Here is a 19,531-nt window from a genome sequence, read left to right on the forward strand (position 1 = left end):
ATATGATACACAGTAAATAAATGTATATGATACACAGTAAATAAATGTATATGATACACAGTAAATAAATGTATATGATACACAGTAAATAAATGTATATGATACACAGGAAATAAATGTATATGATACACAAGGAATAAATGTATATGATACACAGGGAATAAATGTATATGATACACAGTAAATAAATGTATATGATACACAGGGAATAAATGTATATGATACACAGTAAATAAATGTATATGATACACAGTAAATAAATGTATATGATACACAGGGAATAAATGTATATGATACACAGAGAATAAATGTATATGATACACAGGGAATAAATGTATATGATACACAGTAAATAAATGTATATGATACACAGGGAATAAATGTATATGATACACAGTAAATAAATGTATATGATACACAGGGAATAAATGTATATGATACACAGTAAATAAATGTATATGATACACAGGGAATAAATGTATATGATACACAGTAAATAAATGTATATGATACACAGGGAATAAATGTATATGATACACAGTAAATAAATGTATATGATACACAGGGAATAAATGTATATGATACACAGTAAATAAATGTATATGATACACAGGGAATAAATGTATATGATACACAGGGAATAAATGTATATGATACACAGTAAATAAATGTATATGATACACAGGGAATAAATGTATATGATACACAGAGAATAAATGTATGTGATACACAGAATAAATGTATATGATACACAGGGAATAAATGTATATGATACACAGTAAATAAATGTATATGATACACAGGGAATAAATGTATATGATACACAGTAAATAAATGTATATGATACACAGTAAATAAATGTATATGATACACAGGGAATAAATGTATATGATACACAGGGAATAAATGTATATGATACACAGGGAATAAATGTATATGATACACAGGGAATAAATGTATATGATACACAGAGAATAAATGTATATGATACACAGTAAATAAATGTATATGATACACAGGGAATAAATGTATATTATACACAGTAAATAAATGTATATGATACACAGGGAATAAATGTATATGATACACAGGGAATAAATGTATATGATACACAGGGAATAAATGTATTTGATACACAGGGAATAAATGTATATGATACACAGGGAATAAATGTATATGATACACAGGGAATAAATGTATATGATACACAGTAAATAAATGTATATGATACACAGGGAATAAATGTATATGATACACAGGGAATAAATGTATATGATACACAGGGAATAAATGTATATGATACACAGTAAATAAATGTATATGATACACAGGGAATAAATGTATATGATACACAGTAAATAAATGTATATGATACACAGGGAATAAATGTATATGATACACAGGGAATAAATGTATTTGATACACAGGGAATAAATGTATATGATACACAGGGAATAAATGTATATGATACACAGTAAATAAATGTATATGATACAGAGAATAAATGTATATGATACACAGTAAATAAATGTATATAATACACAGGGAATAAATGTATATGATACACAGTAAATAAATGTATATGATACACAGGGAATAAATGTATATAATACACAGGGAATAAATGTATCCATCTGAATATTCCCACGGACAGTGACACAATACAAAGAATGAGAGTCAGGGAATAAGGAAAGTAATGTATCTATTTAGGAAGTAGTGTGTATCTCTTGTTTACAAATCTGTAAAGGCCTTATACATTAACATAAAGGCACACGTGTGTATCTGCTATATATACAATAAGTACATATTACTGAGTGTCAGGGGGGCCCCGTTTCCAGCCTGAATACAGATATATATCAAGCTGACAGCTGGCTGCGCATCAATCCAAATATAGCTCAGGCCGGCCATGCTGTGGGCATTGGGGATTACTGTAACCATATCATTATTGCTTGTCAAATACAAGTCATTACAGCAATGAAAGCGAGCGAGGGCCGTGTTAGTGGCATCTCTTTATACTGTACAGGTAGGGGATCCGTTATCCAAAAACCTGTTATCCAGAAAGTTCTGAATTATGGAAAGGCCATCTCCCAAAGACTTGATTATAATCCATAATCCTTTTTCTGTGTAATAATAAAATAGTACTTTGTACTTGATCCCAACTAAGATATAATTAATCCTTATTGGAAGCAAAACCAGCCTATTGGGTTTATTTAATGTTTATATGATTTTCTAGTAGACTTAAGGTGTGAAGTTCCAAATCACGAAAAGACCCATTACCCGGAAAAAACCCCCAGGTACCAAGCATTCTGGATAACAGGTCCCATACCTGTACTATATAATGTATTATATACTGTACTTTATACTGTACTACAGACTGTACTATATACTGTCCTATATACTGTACTATATACTGTCCTATATACTGTCCTATATACTGTACTTTATACTGTCCTATATACTGTACTTTATACTGTCCTATATACTGTCCTATATACTGTACTATATACTGTCCTATATACTGTACTTTATACTGTACTATATACTGTACTATATACTGTACTTTATACTGTACTATATACTGTACTATATACTGTCCTATATACTGTACTTTATTCTGTAGTACATACTGTACTATATACTGTACTTTTTACTGTACTATATAATGTACTTTATAGCGTACTATATACTGTCCTTTTTACCGTACTATATACTGTACTTTATGCTGTACTTTTTACTGAACAATATACTGTACTATACACTGAACTTTTTACTGTACTATATACTGTGCTTTATACTGTACTATATACTGTACTTATTACTGTACTATATACTGTACTTATTACTGTACAATATACTTCACTTTATACTGTACTTATTACTGTACTATATACTGTACTTTATACTGTACTGTGCCCACAAGGAGATGGCAGGAGGAATAGGGGGTGTAAATAAGGGGTGTAAATATTACATGAATGAGGGGTGCAGAGCAGCTGACTGCTCCTGCTCCATACTGATTGCTGTGCCCTTACAATAGACGAGAGAAGACCCTCTTATTATACTTATTACCGTATTATATACTGTACTTTATTCTGTACTTTTACCGTACAATATACTGTACTTTAAACTGTACTATATACTGTACTTTATACTGTACTTATTACTGTACTATATACTGTACTTTATACTGTATTTTATACTGTACTTTACACTGTACTATATACTGTACTTTATACTGTACTTATTACTGTACTTTATACTGTACTTTATACTGTACTTTATACTGTACTTTTTAATGTACTATATACTGTACTTTATACTGTACTGTGCCCACAAGGAGATGGCAGGAGGAGGAATAGGGGATCTAAATAAGGGGTGTAAATATTACATGAATGAGGGGTGCAGTGCAGAGACTTAACAGTAGGTTTTGGGCCACAACATTGCACCCCCAGCTTCCTGCTCCTGCTCCATACTGATTGCTGTGCCCTGACAATAGGCGAGAGAAGACCCTGCAACTGATGTGGGGCCCAGGAATGCAGAGAGTCCAGTGGTGCCAAAAACATGTAACCTTTTGATAACAAGTTTGCTACAGGGGTTAGACACATATTTGGCTGTGTGGCCCAGTTGCTTCAGTGCCGGATACTGGAAGGCGAATATACAAGAAAAGAAGGAATGGGGGAGATATGTGCTGTCTAATCCACACCCAGGGCAGAAAGTAGGGTTCCCATCCGGCCAGTATTTTACAGGCCTGGCCGGTAAACATGATGGTTGATCCCAATATTATTTATAGGGAAAAAATATATAGAAAGGCCGGTATTTTTTTCAAGAAAAGGTGACAACCCTATCAGAAAGGCTCCTGGCACTGTCTCTGAACTAAAAAATAGCCGTGAAATTCGAAATATAGAGTGTAACATACGTATGGCTGCCGTGTGATGCATGCAGGTGCCGTCCAATGCAAAACACACACGGAAAATAATCATTAAATCATATGACTCTGTAAACACAGGGATGCGGAAAATGGAGAATATAGCGGGAAATTAGGGTTATTTTCACTGAATTCCCAGGGGTATCCGGTCATGATCCCCAAAATAATCCCAAATAACTACAATAAATCAATTCTATATAGGAACAGTAGTAGGTGTGTTCCCCAAAGAGATATATGAAGCTTATTATGTACAAATCAATGATGCCTAAGCTGCAGATACCCCCTTCTGCAAATTATAAGGATATCAGGTCACTGAGGAGGTAACCATATAAAGACACAAGGCTGCAGGCTGAGTTATACAGGGAACTCTGAGTATCACTCATGTATTATAAGGGATAATGTACCCCCTACTGTAAATGATAAGGATATTAGAAGTCACTGAGGGGTTGTTCTGTGACCATATAAAGACACAAGGCTGCAGGCTGAGTTATACAGGGAACTCTGAGTATCACTCATGTATTATAAGGGATAATGTACCCCCTACTGTAAATGATAAGGATATTAGAAGTCACTGAGGGGTTGTTCTGTGACCATATAAAGACACAAGGCTGCAGGCTGAGTTATACAGGGAACTCTGAGTATCACTCATGTATTATAAGGGATAATGTACTCCCTACTGTAATTTGCAGCTTTTGGTGATATCCTCTCACAATATTATTTCATGATTAGATTCTTCTCCACGGAGTAATGGCCCTGACAAAACCATTCAATTTCAAGAATCAAAAATAAAGTTCCCTCTGGAGAACCATATAAATTCAGTGTTATTTATTTTTTGCACAACATGTTTCAGATCCAATGATCCTTCATCAGGTACTTGTGAGCAGATTTTCCCATAGGCAGTTACCTATAGCAACCTATCAGTGATTAGCTTTTTAAAGCCAGCTGCAAGTAGAACAATGAATGCAGCAATCTGATTGGTTGCTATAGGTTACTGCCCATGGGCACATTTGCCCAGTGTTGATAAATTACCCCCCGTGTCCTGTCAATCAAACCCCAATATTCTACCCTTTGGAGGAGCTTGTCATAAATGTTTTTCCCCATTTTTCCCCTCCCCTGCAAGATATAGGGAAATAAATGTGATTCGACTGGTCTGAATAGGGAGAAACAAGTTTCAGCAAAGTGACGATTTCCAGCAAATCTCGAGAGAAATGAAAACAAAGGGAAAATGTTAGTGATTTTGTTGTTCTGCCCATTGATACATAAGCCCTTTAGAATCAGGCCAGTCCGAGCTGCAGCCCCCGTTGGGTAATTCTGAGAGTTGTAACTAAACAACAGCTGGAGGGCTGCAGGATATAAAATATTAATATAATAACAGGAGTCCTGCAGCGGGTCAGCTAACCTCGGGTTAACCGCAAAATCCTGCGGGTAGAAGTTCCGGGTGCGGGTATAGACACGGGTCGGCAGTTCTGCGTGTTTGCGGGTCGCGGGTCTTCTCAATTCCGATTTTTACTCATTTTTTCTGATCACGTCTACTTCCGATGATGTCACTTCTGGTTTCCAATGACATCACTTCCTGATTCTTGATGGTCAGCGGCTCTGGGTTGCGGATAAGGTACTTGCGGGTCGGGTAGTGGGTCCAAGCGGGTAAAAATGCGGGTTGCGGATTGCAGGTTGCGGGTACGAGTCGGGGTTCCAAAAAATGGACCCGCGCAGGACTCTACCCCAGGGAGCCTATTGTGCAACAGACACAATAAAAAGATTGCCCCGGCCCCCCGAATATCAATGTATTTCTACCCACTGCGCTCCCCGTTTATCAAAGGAACTTGGGGTGTCAAACAGATGCCCCACCCCCGGGGAACCTTCAGGTCGTATATTGATTTATATACCAGGTCTCTATATATAAATGAGCACATCTCCCCCTCACAGCCGGACCCCCACAGGGCAGAAGCCTGAAGTCGCTCAGTGAAGGTTACAAATGAGCCCCATTAAGATACAAGCACTCTGGGGGTGCCCCACACCTCCACTTACTGAGCCGCTCCCCAAAACACGACGTCCAGTATCTACAATGGAGCAATGCCGACAGCCCTATCACATTCACTCCTTACCTCTTTACTGTCACTAATGCAACATAACTGGGGTACATAACAATGTTGGGGTACACCCCACACCTCACATACCCCAGCAGTGCGCTATCATTATTCTTACACTGTCATTAAACGTTCATTATTCTTAAACAGCGAACTGTTGCTACGGGTAAATTACGTTAGCAACCAGAATGAAATATAAAGTAGCATTGGGTCAAGTAACACAAGAAACAAAATGAGGATAACAGCAAAACCGAAGCCTCGCAGTCTGTTGGGTTTTTCGGTTGCTAGGGTCAGTGACCCCCAAACGACCAGGTAACATTGTCACCTAAACAAGAAACAGAAAAGAAAAACTTCTAAAGTTCTCAAACCATGAAGACCATTTGTGATGCTGCTTAGAACAAGTGACTCTAAAAAACCTAGAAGTTAATTTATAGGTAAATTTCCCCTTTAGAAAAATGTATCTTGGTATCTTTACAGATCAGCCCTAATCCTGCCTGTTGCCCGACACCCCCAGTTCTCACTATTCCAGGATGTAAGTATGTGGCACAATAACAGCACATTATCTGTGTATGAGCCCATTACTGAATATCCAGGAAACACACAGAGTTCCAGATAACAACCTCATATTACACTCAGCACAGCAGGGAAAGGGTTATAGTCAGTAGTCATTTATCTCTTGAAGGTACATGGCTAGTCACACGTAATGAGATGCATTAAGTAAAGCTAGGGTAGCCACCTGGCCGGTATTTTACCAGCATGACCAGTAAAAACGATGGGTGATCCCAATGTTATTAATAGGGAAAAAAGATAAATATATAGGAAGGCCGCAGGCTGAGTTATACAGGGAACTCTGAGTATCACTCATGTATTATAAGGGATAATGTACCCCCTACTGTAAATGATAAGGATATTAGAAGTCACTGAGGGGTTGTTCTGTGGCCATATAAAGGCACAAGGCTGCAGGCTGAGTTATACAGGGAACTCTGAGTATCACTCATGTATTATAAGGGATAATGTACCCCCTACTGTAAATGATAAGGATATTAGAAGTCACTGAGGGGTTGTTCTGTGACCATATAAAGGCACAAGGCTGCAGGCTGAGTTATACAGGGAACTCTGAGTATCACTCATGTATTATAAAGGATAGTGTACCCCCTACTGTAAATGATAAGGATATTAGAAGTCACTGAGGGGTTGTTCTGTGACCATATAAAGGCACAAGGCTGCAGGCTGAGTTATACAGGGAACTCTGAGTATCACTCATGTATTATAAGGGATAATGTACCCCCTACTGTAAATGATAAGGATATTAGAAGTCACTGAGGGGTTGTTCTGTGACCATATAAAGGCACAAGGCTGCAGGCTGAGTTATACAGGGAACTCTGAGTATCACTCATGTATTATAAGGGATAATGTAACCCCCCTACTGTAAATGATAAGGATATTAGAAGTCACTGAGGGGTTGTTCTGTGACCATATAAAGGCACAAGGCTGCAGGCTGAGTTATACAGGGAACTCTGAGTATCACTCATGTATTATAAGGGGTAATGTACCCCCTACTGTAAATGATAAGGATATTAGAAGTCACTGAGGAGTTGTTCTGTGACCATATAAAGGCACAAGGCCCAGTTATACAGGTCAGGGAATTGTGACAATAGTGACAACACTAAGGTATGTGTGAGTTTTGTGTACTCGAGTTACATACACGTGACTTACATACAAACTCCCACTTACATACAGAGGTCATTACAGTAACAATGAATCAAAATGTGGTAACAAAAAGGTCAGACGCAGAATTTAACTGCAAAAAGTTGTAGTGCTTTTAATTACACGACAAGTTTTTTTTTTAACTTGAAAAAGAGCTCCTGCTGGAAACATGTCGTGTAATTAAAAGCACTACAACTTTTTGCAGTTAAATTCTGCGTCTGACCTTTTTGTTACCACATTTTGATTCATAGATACTGGGCTTCGTTGGACGGAATCGTTGATTTTCCTGTTGCGGGTCTGCATTGTGGGTCAGGGGTCGGGATAACAAATTGGTTCGGTGCAGGACTCTAGGTAGAGGCACACGATGCTATTTGGGGAGATTAGTCACCCAGCGACAAATCATCTCTTCTTCGGGCGACTAGTCTCCCCGCAATGACTTCTCACTGGCTACAATCTTAATGTGTGGCAATCAAATACCTTCATTTCCCTGAAGCAACTTCGGAAAACAAATCGATCTGAGTGCCATCCCGCTGGCGATTTAGATTGTAGCCGGCGAGAAGTCATTGCGGGGAGACTAGTCGCCCGAAGAAGAGATGATTTGTCGCTGGGTGACTAATCTCCCCAAATAGCATCGTGTGCCTCTGCCCTTAAGGACAAACCTACAGACACTATGTTGTACGAAACGCGGAGACTGTCTGTATAAATAAATGAAGAGGAGAGTGAGAGAATAGGATTTGAGTGCAGGTATAGGAGGGAATACACAGTGAGTATGAAATAAATTCCTGTATAATAGAAACCGTCTCACACTGGGAAAAGAGAGAGATTGGGAGAATAATTATTAACACTGCGACTGCCTCTAATCCCTTCACACAAACAAACCTTCCTCTTGTGCTGAATGAAGAGAAGTGTAAATAACGACTCACACTGAGCACTGACACACACACATACACACACTCACACACACACACACACACACACACACACACACACACACACACACACACAACACACACACACACACACACACACATACACACAAACTCACACACACACACACACACATACAACACACACTACACACACATCACACACATACACACACACATACACCACACACACTCACACACACATCACATACACATACACACACACACAACTCACACACACATACACACCACAACTCACACCACATACACATACATACACACACTACACACTCACACACATACACACACACACACTCACACACTACACCACACACAACACACACAATCACCACATACACCACACACACACATACACACAACAACATACACACACACACACTCACACACACACACACATACACACACATCACACACACACACACACACACATACACACACACCACACTACACAACACCACAATACACACACAACACACCACACACATACACACACACAATCACACACACACACACACATACACACACACAATCACACACACACACATACACACAAACATACACACACGCGCACACTCATACACACACACACAGACACACACACATACACAGAGACACACACACATACAAACATATACACACACACACATACACACACGCGCACACTCATACACACACACACACACATACACAAAGACACACACTCATACACACACACACACTCATACACACACATACACATACACACATACACTCATACACACACATACACACACACACACATACAAACATATACACACATACACACACGCGCACACTCATACACACACACACACACATACACACAGACACACACACATACACAGAGACACACACACATACAAACATATACACACACACACATACACGCACACTCATACACACACACACATACACAGAGACACACACTCATACACACACACACATACACACACACACATACACACATACACTCATACACACACATACACACACACACACATACAAACATATACACACACACACACATACACACACGCGCACACTCATACACACACACACACACATACACACAGACACACACATACACACACACACACAGACACATACACAGAGACACACACACATACAAACATATTCACACACACACACATACACACACGCGCACACTCATACACACACACACATACACAGAGACACACACATACACACACATATACACAGAGACACACACACACACATACACAGAGACACACACATACACACACATATACACAGAGACACACACACACACATACACAGAGACACACACTCATACACACACATATACACAGAGACACACACATACACACAGACACACACAGACACACACACACTCATACACACAGAGACACACACATACACACTCATACACACAGAGACACACACATACACACAGACACACACAGACACACACACACTCATACACACAGAGACACACACATACACGCACACACACACAACACACGTCGTACAAACACACACACTGTTACTGTTGATATGTGTAAGTAAAATGCAGGGATTTGCAGAATGAAGAGACAGTCGGGGATATAATGAGTGCATGTAAAGAGTGCGAGTGACACACGTGTGAGGAATGAGACAACCAGCGAGAGGACATATTGTTTCCCACAACATCTGCTACATCTTGTGTCACACAAGGTTGGGACGGATAAAGACGAGGCCCGTTGTGAATAATCCATTAACCCTTTTGTGCAAGGAAAGGACCAGCCAATAATTAATGAGCTGAGAGTATGAAGGCGACTGCTAGAGAGTGTAATTACTATAACGAGCAGAGAGACACTAATTAGGACATGGATCCTAAACCTGCGGCTGAACTACATTCTGGGGCAGTGATCTCCAGTGTGGGAGTTGTAGTCGCGCAGCAACAGGAGAGGCCAAGGTTAAAAGCAGCCCAGTATAGCAGGAGCTGCTGATTGAATTTAAATTTGAGACAATACTATTCTAATATAATCAGGTTGCTAGGGCGCTATATGCCTTAGCAACGTGCAATGAATACAAGGCTGAGCAGCAAATGCTGACCGCCAGTGCCAAGTGCAGACACATGAATTAAAGTTACTTTCACAATCCAATATCCTTACACCCTGTTTATACAACCCAGTGAGTCTGACCCACGAGCAGCACCAGCAAAGCAACGAGAGATAAAGACAAGAAGTGGCTCAGCTCATGAAGGGTCAATTGAGGACAATGGTACCAAGTGTGACACCGGCCCCCCCAATACATGGATCAGGGGTCACATAGTGGGTCACATGGTTCTGTCTCCCCTCAGTGACTGAGTCACAAACACACATGTATACGGCTCACACGGACATTGATAGTATGCACAACGGAATTATAGTACCTGCACTGTATACACAGTTACAGAATCTGTTATACACAGGTACATATACTGCAATACACAGGTACATAAAGTGTAATACACAGGTACATATACTGCAATACACAGGTACATAAAGTGTAATACACAGGTACATATACTGTAATACACAGGTACATATACTGTAATACACAGGTACATATACTGTAATACACAGGTACATATACTGTAATACACAGGTACATATACTGTAATACACAGGTGCATATACTGTAATACACAGGTACATATACTGTAATACACCCGTACATATACTGTAATACACCCGTACATATACTGTAATACACACGTACATATACTGTAATACACAGGTACATATACTGTAATACACAGGTACATATACTGTAATACACAGGTACATATACTGTTATACACAGGTACATATACTGTAATACACAGGTACATATACTGTAATACACAGGTACATATACTGTAATACACAGGTACATATACTGTAATACACAGGTACATGGCTGAGTTGTTGGGGTGTTATAGATGATAGAAGGGGATCACTTTAAATTTTAAATGATTGGGGGTTCGATAGAGTATAAAGGGGGTCTCTGTTAGATAGTCCCTGGGGTCCCAAGGACAAGCTGTGCACACAGGCTATTTATAATGCATATTCTTTAGCCTCCGTTTATTCTCCCCCCCCCCGCACTCTGCTTAGTTCTCACTCACCTTCTAATAATTGTGCAGAAAATTATCAAAATGACATGAAAGTAAAATTGTCCTGTGTGTTATACAGAGTATAAAGGCGATCACTATGAGAGGATCACTATATAAAGAGAGGTATACATAGGTTAGTGGGATCTCTGGGTATTATGCAGTGGATACCTGAGCCCATGGGACCTATACAGAGGACAGTGAGGGTTCATGGGAGTTATACAGAGGACAGTGAGGGTTCATGGGAGTTATACAGAGGACAGTGAGGGTTCATGGGAGTTATACAGAGGACAGTGAGGGTTCATGGGAGTTATACAGAGGACAGTGAGGGTTCATGGGAGTTATACAGAGGACAGTGAGGGTTCATGGGAGTTATACAGAGGACAGTGAGGGTTCATGGGAGTTATAGAGGACAGTGAAGGTGGCTGGGAGTTATACAGAGTACAGTGAGGGTGACTGGGAGTTGTACAGAGGACAGTGAGGGTTCATGGGAGTTATAGAGGACAGTGAAGGTGGCTGGGAGTTGTACAGAGGACAGTGAGGGTGACTGGGAGTTGTACAGAGGACAGTGAGGGTGACTGGGAGTTGTACAGAGGACAGTGAGGGTTCATGGGAGTTATAGAGGACAGTGAAGGTGGCTGGGAGTTGTACAGAGGACAGTGAGGGTGACTGGGAGTTGTACAGAGGACAGTGAGGGTGACTGGGAGTTGTACAGAGGACAGTGAGGGTTCATGGGAGTTATAGAGGACAGTGAAGGTGGCTGGGAGTTGTACAGAGGACAGTGAGGGTGACTGGGAGTTGTACAGAGGACAGTGAGGGTGACTGGGAGTTGTACAGAGGACAGTGAGGGTGACTGGGAGTTGTACAGAGGACAGTGAGGGTGACTGGGAGTTGTACAGAGGACAGTGAGGGTGACTGGGAGTTGTACAGAGGACAGTGAGGGTGACTGGGAGTTGTACAGAGGACAGTGAGGGTGACTGGGAGTTGTACAGAGGACAGTGAGGGTGACTGGGAGTTGTACAGAGGACAGTGAGGGTGACTGGGAGTTGTACAGAGGACAGTGAGGGTGACTGGGAGTTGTACAGAGGACAGTGAGGGTGACTGGGAGTTGTACAGAGGACAGTGAGGGTGACTGGGAGTTGTACAGAGGACAGTGAGGGTGACTGGGAGTTGTACAGAGGACAATGAGGGTGACAGGGAGTTGTACAGAGGACATTGAGGGTGACTGGGGGTGATATAAAGGACAATGAGGGTGACTGGGAGTTGTACAGAGGATAAAAGGAAAGGCACTGGGTTACATAGAAGAACTGAGGTCCCTCCCCCAATCCCAGTACCTCTCAGACGCTCCTCCATCCTGGAAGCCCCGGGCACATGAGCAGAGCCTGGGCAGAGTTTTAGCAGCGAACAGACTCCAGAAGCCTCCCGGCCGAACCCCTATCCACCCCCATCTCACTCAGGCACCGGGAGAACCCCGCAAGCTCCGGCCGGCATCCCTCTCACATCCTGCTACTCGAACACCAACAGGTTAAAGCTATGGGAGGCGGGCCCGGGGATTAACTCAATGTGCTAGAACAGAAGGGCAGGGCTGCAGGGAGCCTCATCCTTCGCAGGATTGGCTGGTGGGATCTCTAAGCTCAGAGCTCATTGGCTGAGGTGAAGAGATGCTCAATGAGAATGAATGGTCCTCTCGTGCTGCTGCCGCGCTGTATCCTGGGAATCCCAGCTGTCACTCAGTCTCCTCCGTGCACCTGCAGCCTCCCCTGATAAGAGCACGACTCTCCGAGAAGTTCTTCCGCATCTCCAGCTATCAAATAGTCCCTGCTCTGCTCTCTATAACTGACAGCTCCTCTGGGCCCAAACTGCTGCAGAACCTCTTCCTACTCGATCCCCCCACTGTGTCCCTCCATATTCTCTATAAGAGACTGCTCCCCCTAGGGCCAAGCACTCTGGTTTGTTATAAATCAGTATTTTATACATTAAATCCATTAAACCCTATGGTATATAATCACAATTGTCTCTCTTTCCTTCTACACTGGGAGTTGTACAGAGGACAGTGAGGGTGACTGGGAGTTGTACAGAGGACAGTGAGGGTGACTGGGAGTTGTACAAAGGACAGTGAGGGTGACTGGGAGTTGTACAAAGGACAGTGAGGGTGACTGGGAGTTGTACAAAGGACAGTGAGGGTGACTGGGAGTTGTACAAAGGACAGTGAGGGTGACTGGGAGTTGTACAGAGGACAGTGAGGGTTCATGGGAGTTATAGAGGACAGTGAAGGTGGCTGGGAGTTGTACAGAGGACAGTGAGGGTGACTGGGAGTTGTACAGAGGACAGTGAGGGTGACTGGGAGTTGTACAGAGGACAGTGAGGGTGACTGGGAGTTGTACAAAGGACAGTGAGGGTGACTGGGAGTTGTACAAAGGACAGTGAGGGTGACTGGGAGTTGTACAAAGGACAGTGAGGGTGACTGGGAGTTGTACAAAGGACAGTGAGGGTGACTGGGAGTTGTACAGAGGACAGTGAGGGTTCATGGGAGTTATAGAGGACAGTGAAGGTGGCTGGGAGTTGTACAGAGGACAGTGAGGGTGACTGGGAGTTGTACAGAGGACAGTGAGGGTGACTGGGAGTTGTACAGAAGACAGTGAGGGTGACTGGGAGTTGTACAGAGGACAGTAGGGGTGACTGGGAGTTGTACAGAGGACAGTGAGGGTGACTGGGAGTTGTACAGAGGACAGTGAGGGTTCATGGGAGTTATAGAGGACAGTGAAGGTGGCTGGGAGTTGTACAGAGGACAGTGAGGGTGACTGGGAGTTGTACAGAGGACAGTGAGGGTGACTGGGAGTTGTACAGAGGACAGTGAGGGTGACTGGGAGTTGTACAGAGGACAGTGAGGGTGACTGGGGATGATATAAAGGACAATGAGGGTGACTGGGAGTTGTACAGAGGATAAAAGGAAAGGCACTGGGTTACATAGAAGAACTGAGGTCCCTCCCCCAATCCCAGTACCTCTCAGACGCTCCTCCATCCTGGAAGCCCCGGGCACATGAGCAGAGCCTGGGCAGAGTTTTAGCAGCGAACAGACTCCAGAAGCCTCCCGGCCGAACCCCTATCCACCCCCATCTCACTCAGGCACCGGGAGAATCCCGCAAGCTCCGGCCGGCATCCCTCTCACATCCTGGAGCATGGGGTTCCCATGGTAACCGCTCCCCTCCTGCTACCCGAACACCAACAGGTTAAATCTATGGGAGTCGGGGCTGCAGGGAGCCTCATCCTTCGCAGGATTGGCTGGTGGGATCTCTAAGCTCAGAGCTCATTGGCTGAGGTGAAGAGATGCTCAAGGAGAATGAATGGTCCTCTCGTGCTGCTGCCGCGCTGTATCCTGGGAATCTCAGCTGTCACTCAGTCTCCTCCGTGCACCTGCAGCCTCCCCTGATAAGAGCACGACTCTCCGAGAAGTTCTGCCGCATCTCCAGCTATCAAATAGTCCCTGCTCTGCTCTCTATAACTGACAGCTCCTCTGGGCCCAAACTGCAGCAGAACCTCTTTTTACTCCATCCCCTCATTGTCCCTCCATATTCTCTATAACTGACTGCTCCTCTGAGCCCAAACTGCTGCAGAACCTCTTCCTACCCCATCTACCACTGTCCCTTCATATTCTCTAAAACTGACAGCTGGGCCCAAACTGCTGCAGAACCTCTTCGTACTCCATCCCCCACTGTCCCTTCATATCCTATATAATAAAGTTGAAGTGTCTCTGCGTCCAGTCCCTGTGTCCGTGGGATTGTGCTACTGCGCATGTGCCCCACGGACCGTCTCTGGCGAATGTTTGACTACATATGTTCTAGCGCCCGTTAATTTAACGGGCTTAATGTCTAGTTCTCTATAAGTGACAGCTCCTCTGGGCCCACACTGCTGCAGAACCTCTTCCTACTCCACCCCCCACTCCTTTCATATTTTCTATAACTGACAGCTCCTCTGGGCCCAAACTGCTGCAGAACCTCTTCTTACTCCATCCCCCCACTGTCCCTTCATATTCTCTATAACTGACAGCTCCCCCTAGGCCCAAGCACTCTGGTCTGTTATAAATCAGTGTTTTATACATTAAATCCATTAAACCCTATGGTATATAATCACAATTGTCTCTCTTTCCTTCCACACTTCCTACGATGAAGCTTAACAGGGCATTATGGGTAATGTGAGTTTAAAGAGATATTTGCCTTTATCAAAGCAATTGCCCTCAGAGAGGCCTCAGGGGTGATGGGAACAGGAAGCTATTGCCAAGCCTAAACCTTGGGGTTTTTCCTAATGGTGGAAGAACAGGATAAGCGAATTTTTTTCGCTAAGTTTCGCCACAGAAATGACGCCCATAGACTTCAATGGAAGAAAAAAAATTTCCGGCTAAGCGAAACAAGTCAAATTTGTCCATCACTAGACAAAGTTCCTTCCTTCAAGCCCGACACAACTTTCTGAGTCCCCCCTGTTTCCATGTATTGGGGACGTCCCTAAGTCACTGCTGCTCCCACAATCCCCGGCAGGTAGTTGTGCCCCAGGACTATTGTGTAGTTGTACACAGACCCACACACAGGAGACATAGTAACAAGGTTGGAGGCTTCGCTGCAGCCACACAAGCAAATGAGATTTGGGAGCTCTGGCAGTAATTACAGGCAATTAGTCTAAGGAAGCATTTATTGTCCTCATCAAAGTGCCATTCATATGTGGCTCCTCCAGCTCAGCCCACTTATTGCTGTCGATAGGGGGGTGCAGGCAGCAGACACCTCTTCTGACTTCTTTAGTGGGGGACCACGGTCAGTGGAGAAATAAAGAAACATCTACTCCTAGTTATCTATAAATGTAACTCATTTATTAACAGCCACACGAGGATGAAGAAGCGAGGGTCCCACCTGAGATGTTCGCTTTGTGTGACCAATGCTCCCCATACACGGGCCAATATAAGGGGCAAAAATCACTATGCGCCGAAGCGCCTAACACTAGCGTTGGCCATTTTCGTTACTTCGCCTTACGCCTGGCGAATTTGCGCAACGGATGTAACCACGCAAATTCACTAATGCGCGCATTGTTCTGAACGCTACCTTTTACGCTAGACTTCCTTCGCCACCTCAGACCAGGCGAAGCGCAATAGAGTAGATAGGGATTTCTTCAAAAAAAGTTAAAATTTTTTCTAAGACCCAAAAAACGCTGGCGTTTTTTCTATATTATGGGTGATATGCTGAAAAAGATCGAAAAAATTTTTGGGGCTCCCCTCCTTCCCCCCTATATTTCCTAACTCATGGCAACTTAACTATACAGTGGGCACATGTGCAGGGCAAAAAAAATCAACGCTAGCGCAACTTTGCAACCTTACGCTACCCCTGAGTGCAACTTCAGATTTTAATGAATTTGCGAAGCGCTGGCGAAACTACGCCTGGCGAAGTGCGGCAATGTTACGCCTGACGCAACTATGAATCTTAGTGAATGTCCCACGATGTCTGCAGAAAATTGGGCAGCATATGGGGCCCTCCGACAGGTTTCCCCCAATCGATATCTGACCAGAAAACAGGCAGATGTTGATCAGTTAGATTTAAAATTCCTGTTGGATGGAGGACCACGTTGGTTCATGGATGCAGTCCCCGGCCTGACCGTCTGTATTCTCATTGTCCTGATCTGATTGTTGAGCCCCAGGGCCCATGATTGGATCAAGGTGGCAAGACAAGGTGGCCAAACAATCGGATCTCTGCATGTATGGCCACCTTAAGTTGCTAAGAAGTGAGGTAATCCCCAGAGATCCCAGAATCAACATTTGTAGCTTAATAAAATATGAGTTGCTACTAACATAGTAGCTCAAGATGAAAAAGTCCAGCCATGCACAGGCACTAAAGGAATGGGATCAGTAGGCATTAGCCATTTCATACTCAAGAGGAGAAAAGGAAATGACTACCTGACCTAAATATGACAATCAAAGGAATGTGCCCTACACAACGGCACACTGGCCCCCAGTTAGATGCTCTTGATCAAGTCTACAGCTGCTTGTACTGTGTATGGGCCCGTTACAATCCTGTATTGTGTTTTTCAGGTGGTCGCGGCAGGGAGCAGCCTGCAAATCGTGGATCTGGGCCGGCGGGGCCCACAAGGGCCCAGTCCGACCCTGGTCACAAGTCTAACATCTCTTGATATCTGTTGAATAACTACTGATGTCAGACTTACCGGACCATATTTTCCTGTTAGTGCCTTACTGAATAGTGTTAACACATCACAGAGGAACTAACCCTTCTCATAAAGCTCAGCATGCTGGGATAGAGAGCACAAGGTATACTGGGACTGATACACAGCCTTAGGGTGATAGCACATGCCTGGCAAGGAAACTTCAGGCTACTTTGAAAAATGAAGCACTGCATATATTTTCCCACCGGTGATTTACTTCATTGCTGGAAAGTGACTCTCCCCGTCTGCCTTGTGATTGCCACTGTTTTAGCTTAAACCATTGCAAACCTGATTGGCTAAGTAACACAAAGTGCCCTGACCAAGGTTAAAGGCTGAACTCTAATGGCCCCATTCTTTGCATCAGACCTTCTAAAAACGAACACAGATGAGGCAGATAAAGTGTCAGATCAATTAAACAAGGTGGCTCATGATATATTTCTCACAGGGTTCTTTCATTTACACCCCAGGGGCACTAATTAAACCTCGGCTACAGCAGAGTCGTGAGCTTCTGCCCCCTCAGGGTTTCCAATCAGAATCATTTGCTTTCCTCTTACTCACTAGCACAAATGATCTGGGGAAATCCCTTTATAATCATTAGAAATCTCATGTTCTTCGTTTAAAAAATACAGTATATAGAAATTCTATTTAATTGCAACTGTTGCTTTTTATGTCTTAATGGTAAATGTTCATGACTAGAGGCCCTTGTCACCCCAAAATCTGACATAATTGCCCTTTGTTTACAATACTGTTTAGGGCTGGAATATGCAATATATGCAAATTGCAAAGGAAGTAGAGACAGTCACATGAGTACCAGGAAATACACTCCCCCGTGCAAAGGAAGTAGAGGCAGTCACATGAGTACCAGGAAATACACTCCCCTGTGCAAAGGAAGTAGAGACAGTCACACGAGTACCAGGAAATACACTCCCCCGTGCAAAGGAAGTAGAGACAGTCACACGAGTACCAGGAAATACACTCCCCCGTGCAAAGGAAGTAGAGACAGTCACACGAGTACCAGGAAATACACTCCCCCATACAAAGGAAGTAGAGACAGTCACACAATTACCAGGAAATACACTCCACCATGCAAAGGAAGTAGAGACAGTCACATGAGTACCAGGAAATACACTTCCCCGTGCAAAGGAAGTAGAGACAGTCACACGAGTACCAGGAAATACACTCCCCCGTGCAAAGGAAGTAGAGACAGTCACACGAGTACCAGGAAATACACTCCCCCCATACAAAGGAAGTAGAGACAGTCACACAATTACCAGGAAATACACTCCACCATGCAAAGGAAGTAGAGACAGTCACATGAGTACCAGGAAATACACTCCCCTGTGCAAAGGAAGTAGAGACAGTCACACGAGTACCAGGAAATACACTCCCCCGTGCAAAGGAAGTAGAGACAGTTACACGAGTACCAGGAAATACACTCCCCCGTGCAAAGGAAGTAGAGGCAGTCACATGAGTACCAGGAAATACACTTCCCCGTGCAAAGGAAGTAGAGACAGTCACACGAGTACCAGGAAATACACTCCCCCGTGCAAAGGAAGTAGAG

General features: G+C 43.2%; 1 protein-coding gene across 11 annotated transcripts in view; it reads right to left on the bottom strand.

Annotated features, from left to right (window-relative positions):
- The window catches only part of cacna1d.L (calcium channel, voltage-dependent, L type, alpha 1D subunit L homeolog), a 162,318-nt gene extending 147,365 nt beyond the window's left edge, over nucleotides 1-14,953 (bottom strand). For 10 of the 11 annotated variants that reach the window (XM_041590979.1, XM_041590980.1, XM_041590972.1 and 7 more), the window contains exon 1: nucleotides 13,110-13,371. In XM_041590979.1, the coding sequence (XP_041446913.1) occupies nucleotides 13,110-13,128 (19 nt within the window). In that variant the 5' untranslated portion in view covers nucleotides 13,129-13,371. Of the gene's footprint in view, nucleotides 1-13,109; nucleotides 13,372-14,778 lie in introns of those variants that run through there. The other variant, XM_041590973.1, reaches the window with a different exon arrangement.
- Nucleotides 14,954-19,531: the final 4,578 nt, after the last annotated feature.

The sequence above is a fragment of the Xenopus laevis genome, chromosome 4L (genome assembly GCF_017654675.1).
Source record: "Xenopus laevis strain J_2021 chromosome 4L, Xenopus_laevis_v10.1, whole genome shotgun sequence".
NCBI classification, from domain to species: Eukaryota; Metazoa; Chordata; class Amphibia; order Anura; family Pipidae; genus Xenopus; species Xenopus laevis.